The sequence below is a fragment of the Rissa tridactyla genome, chromosome 6 (assembly GCF_028500815.1).
Source record: "Rissa tridactyla isolate bRisTri1 chromosome 6, bRisTri1.patW.cur.20221130, whole genome shotgun sequence".
In the NCBI taxonomy this organism is placed as follows: domain Eukaryota; kingdom Metazoa; phylum Chordata; class Aves; order Charadriiformes; family Laridae; genus Rissa; species Rissa tridactyla.
In genome coordinates, this window is record NC_071471.1 from 18,098,145 (window position 1) to 18,111,413 (window position 13,269).

Consider the following 13,269-nt stretch of genomic DNA (forward strand, 5'->3'; position numbering starts at 1 on the left):
CCAGCAGCAGAAGATGCCTGAGGAGGACAAGACACAGTGCAAAAGAGCAGTGCTGCTTGGTCATGCTCTGCTCCCAGGCCAGGCTCAGACACCCTCAGCCAGGACGCTGTGTAGTGGACAGTACATTACAATAACATATGCCATACCTTAACTCTGTCAAAACCCACTACCTTTTGAACAAGCCACTGCCAGACTAATTTGTTTCTTGGTAGAAATCAAGGTCTCTTCATCCCTTTGCTGGCCTGAAGAGTCCCATTCTGCTTTAGCGGGTCCTTGACAGTGAACTCTGCTCAACCCTTTCTTTGTGTCCTTTGTTGTTCTATGGTGTCCATCTGTGATGGTGAAACAAAAAATGCATGCAAGATCCTAAATGGGAGCAACTGTGGCACAATGGCATAGTGATGCCTTGTGGTCTTTTTCCTTTCTTCCTATTTGATTTGCCTTTTTGCCTGTGACTGAGCACTGAACAACATTTTACTAGAATTATCTAGTGTAGCTCCAAATGTAGTTTCTGAGTGGGAATGGTCAGATGTCTTTAAAGTTGGAGATATTTACCCAGGTACCTCATTTTACATTTACTTTGGCCGTTTTGTTATTCAGCTGCTTGATACTGTGAGGTTCTCACCTGATTCCTCCTTGTCTACCCGGGGCTTTGCTATCCTGGGCAGCACAGCATCAGAAAATTTTGGAGCTTCTGTACTCACAAAGAGTGAAGCAGAGATCAAAGAAAATGAAGCTGTGAATGCCTGAAAGACCTAGGGCAATTCACACCTGTCTGAACAAAGCATATTCGAGTCACATGAATCTCCTTTTGACCCATGCTATTTGGACCAAATTGCTGGAGGAAATACTCAAACACTTGTGTTTCGCAGGGATGGTCTATATATCAGTGCTGTTGGTTGTTTTTGATGTGCAAGAGTGTTGCAGCCCTACAGAGAAGGTTTTGTCTGCTCAGTCCAAGGGCAAAGCACTTCAGATGCAGCTGTAAGTGCTACTTAGGTTTTAAAAAAGTTCTTACAGAGCTCTGCATGTGTGTCCTTTTGCCTATTGATTAAATAGGAAACATTCTGTTTCTTTAGAACAATGTACAGGGTTTTTTCAGTGCCTGGAGGATTACAGAACTTTGTGTGTGTGTCACAGCAGTCTAATATAGCTATTGAGGAAACAAAGGCATCCATAAACTCTTTTTTTGTATTCCTTTACCTTTGTTTCTAATTAATCAAGAAGGAGAGCTGAGTTGCTCCACAGAGGTTGGCTCTGGGTAGAAGAGCCCATTAGCAATGGGCCCACCTGAAGGCAGGGTTGCAGGGCTGGCAGCTCTGGGGCTGTTCCCCACCAGGGAGCAAGTCACACAAACAACTGTGCTGCCCAAACTGCATTCCCCTGTTCCCAAGGGAATGTCCTCAATGCCACGACTGATTTCTGTCTCTGACGGAGCTGACTGATGCATGTGGGATTTTCTGGCTTTGAGAGCCATCTACAGAAAGTACATATTGATTGGAGCCTCCTGGGACAGGTGGTGGAATAAGCTCATTGCCATCAGCCCCTTCTATAATGTAGCAAGGCTTTTATGAGTCAGTGGCCTTCACTAAAAGGCTTCATGCAAACTTTGGGATAAGGTACCTGAAAAACTTGCTGCCAGCAAACATAACAGTGTTTTGAACTAATGAGCCTTTCTGAAAAAGATTAAAACAGTGACTTTCTTTCCAAAATAGAAGAAATTAAAATACTGGACTCTTTCAGCAGCTGCCCTGTTAAGTGCTGTAGTATCTACTGAAACGTTGCTGCTGCTGAGCTGAATTTGCATTTGCGGGCACCCTGGCATCTCTAATTACTGCTCAGCAGTGAAGAAGCCTACAGGGCAGCAACTATTAGTGGAGGGCTCCGCCAACTGACCCATACCAGCACTTGCGCTGGGCATCCAGTGTTGTGACTTCAATTGCCTTCTGCGTGGGGCCTGAAAAAAGGAAAGGGGTCCTAGGGCAAAAAGAAAGGAGGAGATGGAATGAACGTGCTTGCAGTGTGTTACGAATGCTGCAAGTCAGAGCACAGTGTGCTTTCTGGTTGGTTCCAGAAGACGCGATGCTCTCTTTGGCACTCTGAACCCATCATGCACAGTCCTTTGAGTGACTGGGGTAGTGCTCTCCTGTTCTAGCAGCTTCTGGGTTATGATGCCAGATCCAACTCATCAGTTCTTCCACGGTCCAATGCTGAGTTTAAACCAGACAGACGCAGTGGGGGGAAGCAGTCGTGTACAGCAACAGAAGCCTCGGTAGAAAAGGGATTAAAATTAACATTTAAAACAACTGTATCTCTTGGCTGTATCCCCTGATACAACTCTTTTAAATGTTAATTCTCATCCTTCTTTTATAATTTCCTAGGCCTCCTTTAGCATGGAAATCCTGTGAATTTATTTCCATCTCCAATCGGTGCTTTAGCAAATGGAAAACTTTGATATGGGTTAAACTGAAAGCTTGTCATTGTTAGAAGCCTGTCGCGCTGTCAGACCTGTGATCCTCCCAGCCCTGGAAGTGGGTAACTCCGAGCTTCAAAAGACAGAACAAGAAAGTGTCGAGGAGGGAGGTGTAAAGGCGTATGTTGGCGCGAGCCTCAACAATTACTTGCATCCTCCTAAGATCATGCAGCATTTTAGCAGACCCCACTGTGACCTGAGTGACCCTGAACCTGATAACCTCTGTGACTTTGTCATCCTCCTGCAGCACTGCTAATTCCTGGTGGGGAGAGCTGTGGGATGTGGCTGTGTCAGGAACATCGTTGTTTTCCTTTGTCATCACCCAAAACATGTTATCTCACCTCCCACTTGAGCTAGCCCTCTCTTATCGACTGCCAAAACAAAAAGGTCCTGGTGGATGTGCAGAGAAGTAGCTTTATGCTAATTATCTAATTACAGCTAATGACTGTTTTGTGTGTTTATTAGCATATGTCAGTGCTTCTCATGGTCTGTTTGAATAGGATATGTAGATTGGGCGGTGAAAGGGAAAGTGCTGTTTGGCTTTGCTGGCCGTGTGGTGGGTGGACCACATGCATGGCTGCAGCCAAGGACTCCACCGAGCAAGGGAAGGGCCTTCTCCCACCGGCACCTGCCGTAGCCCCGGTGAGCGGGGCAGAGGCGCCAGCAGCGCGTGGCTGATGCAGGACCCCTCCTGCAGGCCTAGGAAATATTAAGCAGGGGTTTAAAGGCTTTCAAAGATGGAATAGGTTCTGCTTTCATAATATTTTTCTTTTCAGCCTCCACAGGAGTTGGCCCAGCTCGGTGTGCTACAAAGCGCTCTTGTGTTTTTTCCCCTTGCTCAGAACATCTTTAATTAATTCTTGGCAGGACTATCTAACTCTCCGTGTAGATAGGAATACACTCCAGCAAAGCTGGGGCCTCCTGCAAGGCCACTCTCTTGGGTCTCTCCGTGCCAGGACTCTGCGTGAGCGCAGCCTTTCACTGTGTGATACTCCTGTGGCAGGCAAGCGGATGTGGTAGAGCAAAGGCACCGATGCCAGGACCCACAAGCGCAGTGGGGAAATGCAGGTGTTTAGAATCGAGATAGAGAGATGATTTTGTAGACCATAAAGGCAACCGAAAACTCCCAGCCAAGAGGGAGCAGACCAGATCAGCCACCGTACGACCAGATCATTGGAGCATGAATGTGAGCAGTGAGCTCTGCACTGGCATTTCAGTAGCTCCTTTCCAGAGCGGAGCCACCTGGAAACAGCTGCCAGGTTTGGCAACACGACCTGAACGGCCACGTCTTCTAGGAGCATGGAGATCCGCACATCGCCCCATGAGCCGCAGAGCTCTTTCCGCTCCACCTTAGTCCCCGACCACCCCTGCTGCCATCAGGAGTTCTGTGCTAAAAGAAAAGCAATCAAGATGTACACGTCGATTGAATATTCTCCAAGTCGTGTCTCCCTTCCAGGCTTCTCAAAGTGCTGGATCCATTCGGCAACCCGCACAGATTGGAGCACCTGCTTGGCATTGGGAGAGGAATCTTTCCAGGAAATCAGCGTGATGTGACAGTGCACTTCAATGCACCTTATCGACCCCCTTTGAAGGCTGCAGGACCTGCACCATCACCATGGCTGAGCTCATTGGGGACCTACTTCTTTGCTTAATGTAAGCCAATTGATTTCAGTGGGCACTCAGTGCCTGTGTACACTTTAATATCTAGATTTTAAGGATCCCAAGTAGGAACATAAATTAGTGTCAAGTCTTGGTGGGTTTTGTGACTCAGCTGGAGAGGGAACTCAATATCCTCTCAGCAGTTTGCTCAAATAACATTTCTTAACGTTCATTTTTCTGAAGGGGTGGAAAAAAAGAAAATCAGGAGGGCAGCAGAGGTAATAATCGCTGAATTTGCTTCTGGATTTTCTCCCTCTGTCTTCAAAATACAGAACCGTTGTTGCCAAAGTTCCTATTCCCTCTCTGATACTCCCCACTGTCTCACCCATGGATGGTACTGAAATATAATGCAAATGTGAGCCATTGAAAAACCTCTATGTGAAGGCAACAAAATCAGATTGGTGCAGTAGTTCAGTGACGTTTATCTCCTTTTCCCCCCACCCTTCCTTAAACAGTGCTGCTATTTTACAGCAAAAGAAATCCTTTTGGACTTTTGTAGCTGACTTGGAGCTACAGACACTCACTACTGCAAGACGAAGAAAAGGGGAGAGAGAGAGGTAATTTATAAAGTGAAATTAAATTAACCACAAAATAAAACATTTCCAAAGACATTTAATTTGACGTCAGTTCAGAGGAGCCTTTTGGATTTATGCCACCTAAAACTAAAATATCAGTACACACTTCAGGACTCTGGTTCTTTTAATACTGTGTTGCAGTCCAGAAACTGTAAGGAAATGTAATTGGATCTTATTATGCCTAAATTAATAACTAGACTCTGTTTTGCAACATATTCATCTAATAAGAGAAGAAATAATAGACTTTGCATAATTATTAATCTCTTGTAATAATCCCCAGCTGTACAGATTATTTTTCAGAAACACGAGCAGTATCTTGCAGAAAAGATGACATTTATTGGCTTACTATTCTTCTGTATGCTGATGAACATCCGAACAGGTAAGATTACTGCTGAATTTATTCTCACTTATTTTTTCAAGCAGCCAGAAATATTTTGTTACTAATACAGTATCTTGTATTTAGTATCAGATAGGGCTCACGTATTAATGACAACTGCTCTGGCTGTTAGTTAAGAGTATTTGGCTTGTAGCACTAAGTGACTGCAAACGGGGGATTCCTTATTCAGCTGCTCAAGAAACAAGAATAATTTGGTCCTGCGTGTGCATTAAAGAACTTGTCAGCTTCTGGCTACACAGCACACCTTTTATTAACAGAAAGTCCTTCTGTGCAGGAGCTGGTACTGATGAGTTTCCTCTTTATCTACAGATGCCCGATCAATCCAGGATGGAGATGGTAATTCTTAATGTTTTTTTCTTTCCTTTGTATCACTAACAATCAGAAGAGTCATTTGTAACTCCCAGACCTGAACCCCAGCAGCGATTTTGGCCAGAACACTTACTAACCTCAGTGGGCTGTGGAAGTGCTTTCACCTAGTTCTGGTGGAGAAAAAAGAGTGGATTTTTAAAAGTGTCTTTAAAATTTATTAAAGGCTGACATATTAATGTCTAATAATAGAACTAATATACTTGCAGTCTTAAAACAAAAAGGGGTCAAGTCACCGGTTCTGTTGTACAAAATCGTAACTGGAAAGCACCAGACTTACAGCCATATTAGACATCTGAGAATTTTGTCCTGAACAGTGATACTACACGTGTGTCTTGTTATTGGCAAGAAATACTGACTTCCACAACAAAAAGCTTAAAATTTACAAATTGCCACAAATGCGATTAAAGAAATGTTGGAATAAATCCCTTAGCACAGCTACCCTGCGGTTCGTGTCACTGTGCGTGATTAGCCCGCTGGATTAGTGTTTGCCTTTGATTAAAAAAACCTTCAGCATCCTAATGATGTTTACACTGGCTTACTGATGATCATATTAGAGCTCTCTTTGGTGTTCTCAGATAGAATTCTTTCTGAAAACAAAGTTGCACAGACGTATCTGCAATAACAAGGTGCTGCTGTTGCTGGTGTACACCTCGGTTGGTAGAACCAGCAGGACGCCCAGCAACATCCTGAGTGCACAGAACAAATATGCAGGGAGAATATTATAACAAATATGGAAAGTAGAAGTTTATTTACAGAATAAGGGCTAGCATGATTACTTTTAATTCAAAACATTTTTTCCTATGCTCCATTATATTTCCTTATGTCTCTAAAATCATTTGAATGCATCATCTTTTTTCATAAGTTTAAGGGCACTACTGTATATTTGTGCAGAGCAAATATTTCTGCGGCAACCTCTTAGACAGTCAAGACAGCGTGCGTCAATCTAAAAATAAAAGCTTGCTCGGGCAGTATCCTGCTGCTCTCATTACCAACAATTATGGTTTTCTTTCACACTGGGCCAAGCAGCAGACTGCAGAGTGAATCCAAGGTCAGCTGGTATAAACAGAGAATTCTCCTCTGCAGACAGCATTTGCCTGCTTCATTTGATTTGTTATACGCCATCTGTGCCCGTGCGCTGCAAACTTTACTCTGTAAAACTAAGGTCTGACAATAGGATTGTTGAAGGCTCTTAATTCCCACTGAAGACCCTGGTCCCAAGCTGAGCCTGGTGAGTGGAATGGCTCCCATTTATTTAAATGGCCTTTAAATGAAATCATAATGCTGGGTTTAGCTTTGCTGCACAGAAAGACATTTGTAACTATGTGGTCTCAGCAAGTGTTTACATCTGACATATGCTTCTGTGCTTGCCCAGATTTGGGCCCAAAGGTGGTAGCCCCTGCATTTCCAGAATTGCTTTTGTTTTCCTGCTGAACTGGAAATCTTGTTTCAATGAGTATCTCAAGTTTTCCCAAATATTCCTAGAGCAGGCACAAACGCAGCTGTCTTCCAAGTGGCAATGCCTTTCCTCTCCGTTTCCTTAGCCTGTTTCCTACAGCCCCCTGAGAAGAGGCACGACTCTGGGGTCCCAGGCAATGCCGGGGCAGCAGGAACTCAGTCGCTGGGAGCCCAGGGTGCGGCAGCCCCAGCTTCCGCTGTAGGGGGCCAGGCTGCCTTTGTGCTGGGGTGGTGGGGGACCAACTGCCCAGCTCTTTTCCCTGGCAGAGCAGGCAGCTGCAGGGGCACAGAGCAGATGATGGCACCTTATTCCTTATATTTTCATCTTGGGCAGAGGAAACGGTGCGGAGGAGGAATGGGGAAACTCGGCTTTCAATTGCAATCACTCCTTGCTTTTAAATACCCATCTGCCTTCTAGAAATCAAAGCAGCCCAGGGAATTCTTGAACTGTCCCAAATACCAATGGTGTCCCTGGTGTCCCTCTGCTCTGGTAAGAGCCCACCCTGGAGTACAGCTTTGAAGTCCTCAGCACAAGAAGGACGTGGACCTGTTGGAGTGGGTCCAGAGGAGGGCCATGAAGATGATCAGAGGCTGGAGCACCTCTGCTATGAGGACAGGCTGAGAGAGCCGGGGTTGTTCAGCCTGGAGAAGAGAAGGCTCTGGGGAGACCTTATAGTGGCCTTCCAGTATCTAAAGGGGACCTACAAGAAAGCTGGGGAGGGACTTTTCACAAAGGCATGTAGTGATAGAACTAGGGGTAATGGCTTCAAACTGAAAGAGAGGAGATTTAGATTAGGTATCAGGAAGAAATTCTATCCTGTGAGGGTGGTAAGACACTGGCCCAGGTTGCCCAGAGAAGCTGTGGCTGCCCCATCCCTGGAGGTGTTCAAGGCCAGGCTGGACGGGGCTTTGAGCAGCCTGGTCTACTGGGAGGTGTCCCTGCCCAGGGCAGGGGGGTTGGAACTAGAGGATCTTTAAGGGCCCTTCCAACCCTAACAATTCTACGATTCCTGCTCTCCGTCTTGTCCCATTCCATCATTCCTGGTGCAGGGGGAGCAGAGGCCACTGGCTCCATCAGGGGAACAGCCATCTTCTGCCGTGTGCCAGGGCACATGGGCTCTCCTTCCAGAGGAGACCACAAGCCCCCCGAAAGGTGTCCCATAGGACCCCAAATAATGATAGCTCCCAGGCCCAAGCTTTCAACAAAAATTCTTCATATTCTAGTGATCTGCATTTATTTGGTTTTTTGTTTTTTTTTTGTTTTTTTTTTTTTTTTTTTTTTTTAATTTTAGATCTCTACCAGGGATCTGCAGCCTTGCCATACTGGCCCTTCTCATCCAATGATTTCTGGTCCTACGTGGAATATTTCCGGACCCTGGGAGCCTACAACCGGATCGAAGAAATGGCCAAGGCCTTCTTTGCCCAGTTCCCTTTTGGGAGTCACCTTGGCTATCACGTGCCCAACCACGAGCACTAATAGCTTTGCTGGTGCCGAGAGGTTTAATCAAACACACGGCTGCCACCGAACGCACCCAAACTGGCCCCTCACACACTTACAGCAGTCATGCGGGCTGCCTCATGCTTTAAGGTAGCCTTTGTGTGGAAAAATTAGTCGCTTTGGCAGGAAATCAATAAACTCCTTGATTCTGTTGCGACCTTTGGGGAGTTTTTTTTTACGCATTAACGCTCCTAGGAACCCGATCTCTGTGCATACAGCTGCCTCTGGGCGAGCTAGACGCCATTTTCCTCCCCTCAGGCCTGGAGCCCGGCCCCGCCGTTGCCATGGCGACGGGGGGGGGGGCCCTCTCCCAGGACGACCAGTGAGAGGAGACTCCGCCAAGCGCGCAGAGCGGCCGCCGCCGCCCGCCCTCAAACCGGAAGTAGTCCCCGCGGAGGGGAAGAGGGGAGGGCGCCGCCATGAAGCCGGCGGTGGACGAGATGTTTCCTGAGGGAGCCGGCCCTTACGTGGATCTCGATGAGGTGAGGGGGATGTTGGGGGACCTTTCTGCCGCGCTGGGGGTGGCCGGGGTGTTGGGTGGCGGCGGCGCTGTGCTGTGCTGCACGGCCGTGCCGCCCGGAGGCGCTGAGCGCCTGCTTTCCCAGGCAGGGGGAAGCACGGGGCTGCTGATGGACCTGGCCGCCAACGAGAAAGCGGTGCACGCCGACTTCTTTAACGGTAAGGGCCGCCGCGTTTAGGGGGTGGGGGGAGGGCAAGGGGATCACCGTCCCCCTGGCGGGGTTGGTAACGCCTTGGGCCTGCCAGGTAGCAGCTACAGAAACTGAAGGTTATCAAAATAAACCTCGCCTGTTTTTTCTCTAATCTTATGCCTCTAGTGCCTGGTAGTCGTTAAAGTTCTCACTAACCTCACTGCTAGTGAGCGCTATCATAAGAGCGCTTCGGTGTTAAACGATGCAGGTGGGAGTGATGCAGTGACTGTGTTTCCCCCCCTGAAGGTTTTAGGCACTTTAGCGTGTTAATCGCTACAAGGAAAAATGCCTTGGACTTGTTTGCGTAACAAATAGCTTATATTAAACACTGCAAATACATACGAAAACGTGGACAAAACTTTACAAATTGTCTCTGGGCGCTACTACTTTTTATAGATAATTCTTTAATCTCTTGAGGTATGCATGCATGTTATCCAAAGCGTAATAAAACTTTGGGTTTTATATGCTTTCTGCATTTGAAAGCCAACTGTATGCATACAAGTATATATATGGCTGCTTTTAGAGAGGGGAACATCTATGTATCTGGCCACTTAGGGGTGGAATGTACATCACGTTACATTTGGTGGGTTTTTTCTGTTTCTTAAGAAGTGTGTTTAGGCATTTCAACAGCGAATTTCAGATGGGTTATTAAATCTGGTTACTGGGGTGGTGTTGATGTCACAAGCTGGTATTAATTCTGAAACAAAGTAGGTTTCACATGTTGCATAAGATTTAGAATTCAGGAGAAAAAGGAAGTTCAGCTTTGATATACGCTTCAACAGTTGTGAGGGACCAGGCTCTTTGTTGGAGCCAGGATATTTAGGAGTAAGTATTTCCATTAAGTTCTACCATCAGGTTGTGGTATTACATTCAGTGGTAGTTTAGGACTCTTCTAAATGAGGATTAATCATCAGTTTATTGTATGGCACCTGTACTTTCCTTGTGTCAGAATAAAGACGTAGTAGTTTGTGCTCAATATACAAAGAAGATACAAAGCCAAGTAGTTAAGAGTACTTCCCATCCCAAAGATGACTAGAACTGCTGTGATTAGAAGACCACATCTCACTAGTCTGTGTGAGATGAGTTTTCTGAGAGAAATGTTATTAGCACCTTCACAGCAATGAAATATTTTTTAAGGAAGGGATTTTTAGCAGTAAATCACAAATGTGAATGTTAACCTGCAAGATTTATAAGCGTGTGCCGGGTTACTATGACCTAAAGCCAGAGCTCTGCAGGAGTGTCTGCATCTGAGACATGCTGTGTGCAAAAAGCTAGTACGTGTTTAATTCTGGAGTCTGAGAATCACGGTTGATCCACTCTGACTGTGATGGCTACATAATGCATTTATAAAACCTCCTCTTTGAAGTTCTGCTTTGCTTTCATGAATTTAATTGCAAAGCTTGTATTGTACAAGTGAAGCAGTTTAATTTGTGTATGATAGAGAATGTATACTTGGGTCCGGCTTCCTTTCTGCTCTGGCTCTTCCCACCCTGATGTTACATTTCTAGTAACTGATGGTGGAATGACTCATTCGCTTAATTCAGCTTTATTTTTGTCTTTAATCCAAGTAATGGAAAACTGTATTTGTGGAGTATATGCATCTGTAACAGTTAAAACTTTTAAGGTTAATTTTACCTTCTCTTATTTTTTTGACTAGATTTTGAAGATCTCTTTGATGATGATGACATCCAGTGAACTTAGTTGTCCAGCCATGCAGTGCTGAGATGTGGATTTTTCTCTAGCATCGCCTGTGGTGTCCATTATTTATTAAAATGATGAAAACAGGAAAATCACGGCGGGGGGGCCAGGGGGGTGGAACTGAGTAAGCTGCTTGGGGAGTATGAAAACCAGATGGTTAAAGGTAACTAAGGAGGGAATTGTGGACTGTTACTTCTAGGAAGGTCTGCGTAGATTTTTCTTAAAACTTTGTTTGCTGATGTGCTCATTCAATAAAATGCTAAAAAAAAGCAGAACCTTTCTCTGGGATGTACTTTCAGAGTAGATATTGCTGTGTTCTGAGCTCCCTTAGAGAATGATTGATTGATTTATTTATTTTTATTAAATCATTCACTGTTACTTTTTGGTATTATACTAAGATACGTGGCAGGGCTTATTGCTGCCTAGAAAAGTTTTGTTTATCTGACAATAGAGGATTATTTAGGGCTGAGGTGGTTGGTTTTTCTGAATAGTCTGACTGTCATTTGCCAGTTGCATTAAGAGTCTCCGTTGTCTTCCCTTTCAAGAGAGATACTCAGGTACCGTCAATACTTAACTCTTAATCTAGGAAGCACAGGAATAAAAAGTAATAATTTTATCTTGATATTTTAAGCAGAGAAATGTTCTGGTCCTGGGCCATGAGAATGCTTGGATTTAAAAATCCGATTTAGTTTTTGAAATTGTACAAAGAAAATCATTTTAGGATTCTTTTCTCCTGCGGCAGGTAATGTAATTATTCATACTTATATGTATAGTGTATACGAATCTGTCTGTTAGATATTAATTCAGATTTTGACAGAGTTTTTCAGAACACTTTTAGAAATGTTTGATTTTGCACTGTTCAGTGACCAAAGTGACCAATCTTAGAAGGAACAGGTGAGTTTTTAGTATATTATTTCAGAGTCAAGAGTTTAATCCTGTCTAATCTTAAGTGCAGTCTGTATTCCATAAATTGATCACAAAAATAATACTGTGACTGATGTTTCTTTAAAGACTCCACGCTAATTAAGTTTCACCTGTAATGAAACCCTTTCCTCTCATACTTTTCACACGTGTTTGCTTGGATTTGCTTTAAAGGAGATCTTTGATGTAACAGTAAGTATGCTGGCCCCTGAGCTTAAAAATGTAAGCACAATAAAACCAGTAGGACTGGGTGTCTTTTTATTGTGTTCCTGTGGATTTCTCAATATCCTCTGTTTCACCATGCAGCGTACGGTACATCAGCGTTCTGGCATTTACTCTGCTTAGTGTCTGATATTACAACGTGTCCCTGAAGCAATGGTCTAGCTGAGGCAGTCTCCTTTTTCTTTCCAGTGCTCGCTTTGCTTAGAGACAGGAGTTTCACGTAAACATCCCGGCTGAGTGGTAGCAACTGTGTCTGGACTGTTTCTAGCTGTGGTGCTGAGCTTTCTCCAAGCTAGATTTTGAGAAATGAGCTGCTGCCAGTAAGTGGAGGCTGCCTTCTGGGCAGGTGCAAAAGATGAAGTAGATTTAAGAAGTAACCCTTGCCTCCTCTGTTCTTTTAGGTACTTTCTTATGCTCATTCCTAGATTCCTCCAGTTAGTCACCCTTGGTTTTGGAATAATTCCTTGTCTGTGTTTTATACAGACTTCTCCTTTGTTTTTCGTTTGCCTGCCTTAAGTTTGATCACAGCAGCAGGAGTATGTTCTATGAATAAAATCCATCTTGATTAGTTGCTCTTCAGTATGAATGGCGTTCTAGTCCCTTCCACCTTTGTTTTTTAGAGATGCTCAAAACCTCAGTGAATCATTGGTTTGAAGGTGAGTAGCTCTGGTTTTGTAATGTCATTTTGCTTGATCAAAACATGGAACCTGCCTTCATGAAACTGGCTAGAGGGCAGGCAATGCTTATGGGTCCAGCGCAGCCTGAAAGTCAAAAGAGTTCTAATCCTGGGTGGGATATAGCTACCCGTTCAAGGTAGGTATAGCTAACTCCTTTTTGTGAAGCTTTCCAGAATCTCACTGTTTCATGTTAAAAAGCAGCATAAATAGTATTGGTGGCACCTGGGAGGTACGGTATTGCCTGTCTGTAGGGAAGGAACTTACTCTATGCAGTGTAAAAGTGTTTGGGCTAGTAAAATTACGTATGAAGAAAGCTGTGCAATTCCATGAACTGCCTTGGTGTGCAGCTGATGCCACTCTGGCTGTAGCTACTGGGAGTACTGGGTGGTTCTTTGATAGTACTTCCCAGGCGCTAAGCTTGCACTTAAATCCGTTAACTGTTGTGGGTTTGTTCGCTTGGGATGAAGTGAAATGAAAGTTCTTCCAAACCAGAATGGGGTGATACCGGGGGTACCTCTGTTGTTGTAGCTGTCTGGAGGATAAAGTTGTCTCCTTTGCAGTGAGACGGCGTGAGGAGTGTGTATATAGCTTACCCTTTCTAAAGAGGGCTGTCAG

General features: G+C 44.8%; 2 protein-coding genes across 2 annotated transcripts; both read left to right on the forward strand.

Moving 5' to 3' along the window:
* The first annotated feature begins 5,004 nt into the window (after positions 1–5,004).
* On the forward strand, positions 5,005–8,405 carry OTOS (otospiralin). The gene is made up of 3 exons (XM_054206980.1): positions 5,005–5,086; positions 5,414–5,440; positions 8,221–8,405. The coding sequence occupies exons 1-3, from the start codon at positions 5,035–5,037 to the stop codon at positions 8,403–8,405; spliced, it is 264 nt and encodes an 87-aa protein (XP_054062955.1). The 5' UTR covers positions 5,005–5,034.
* Positions 8,406–8,789: 384 nt separating this feature from the next.
* COPS9 (COP9 signalosome subunit 9) lies at positions 8,790–11,109 on the forward strand. Its single transcript, XM_054207321.1, has 3 exons — positions 8,790–8,908; positions 9,032–9,104; positions 10,794–11,109. The coding sequence occupies exons 1-3, from the start codon at positions 8,846–8,848 to the stop codon at positions 10,829–10,831; spliced, it is 174 nt and encodes a 57-aa protein (XP_054063296.1). The 5' UTR covers positions 8,790–8,845; the 3' UTR covers positions 10,832–11,109.
* Positions 11,110–13,269: the final 2,160 nt, after the last annotated feature.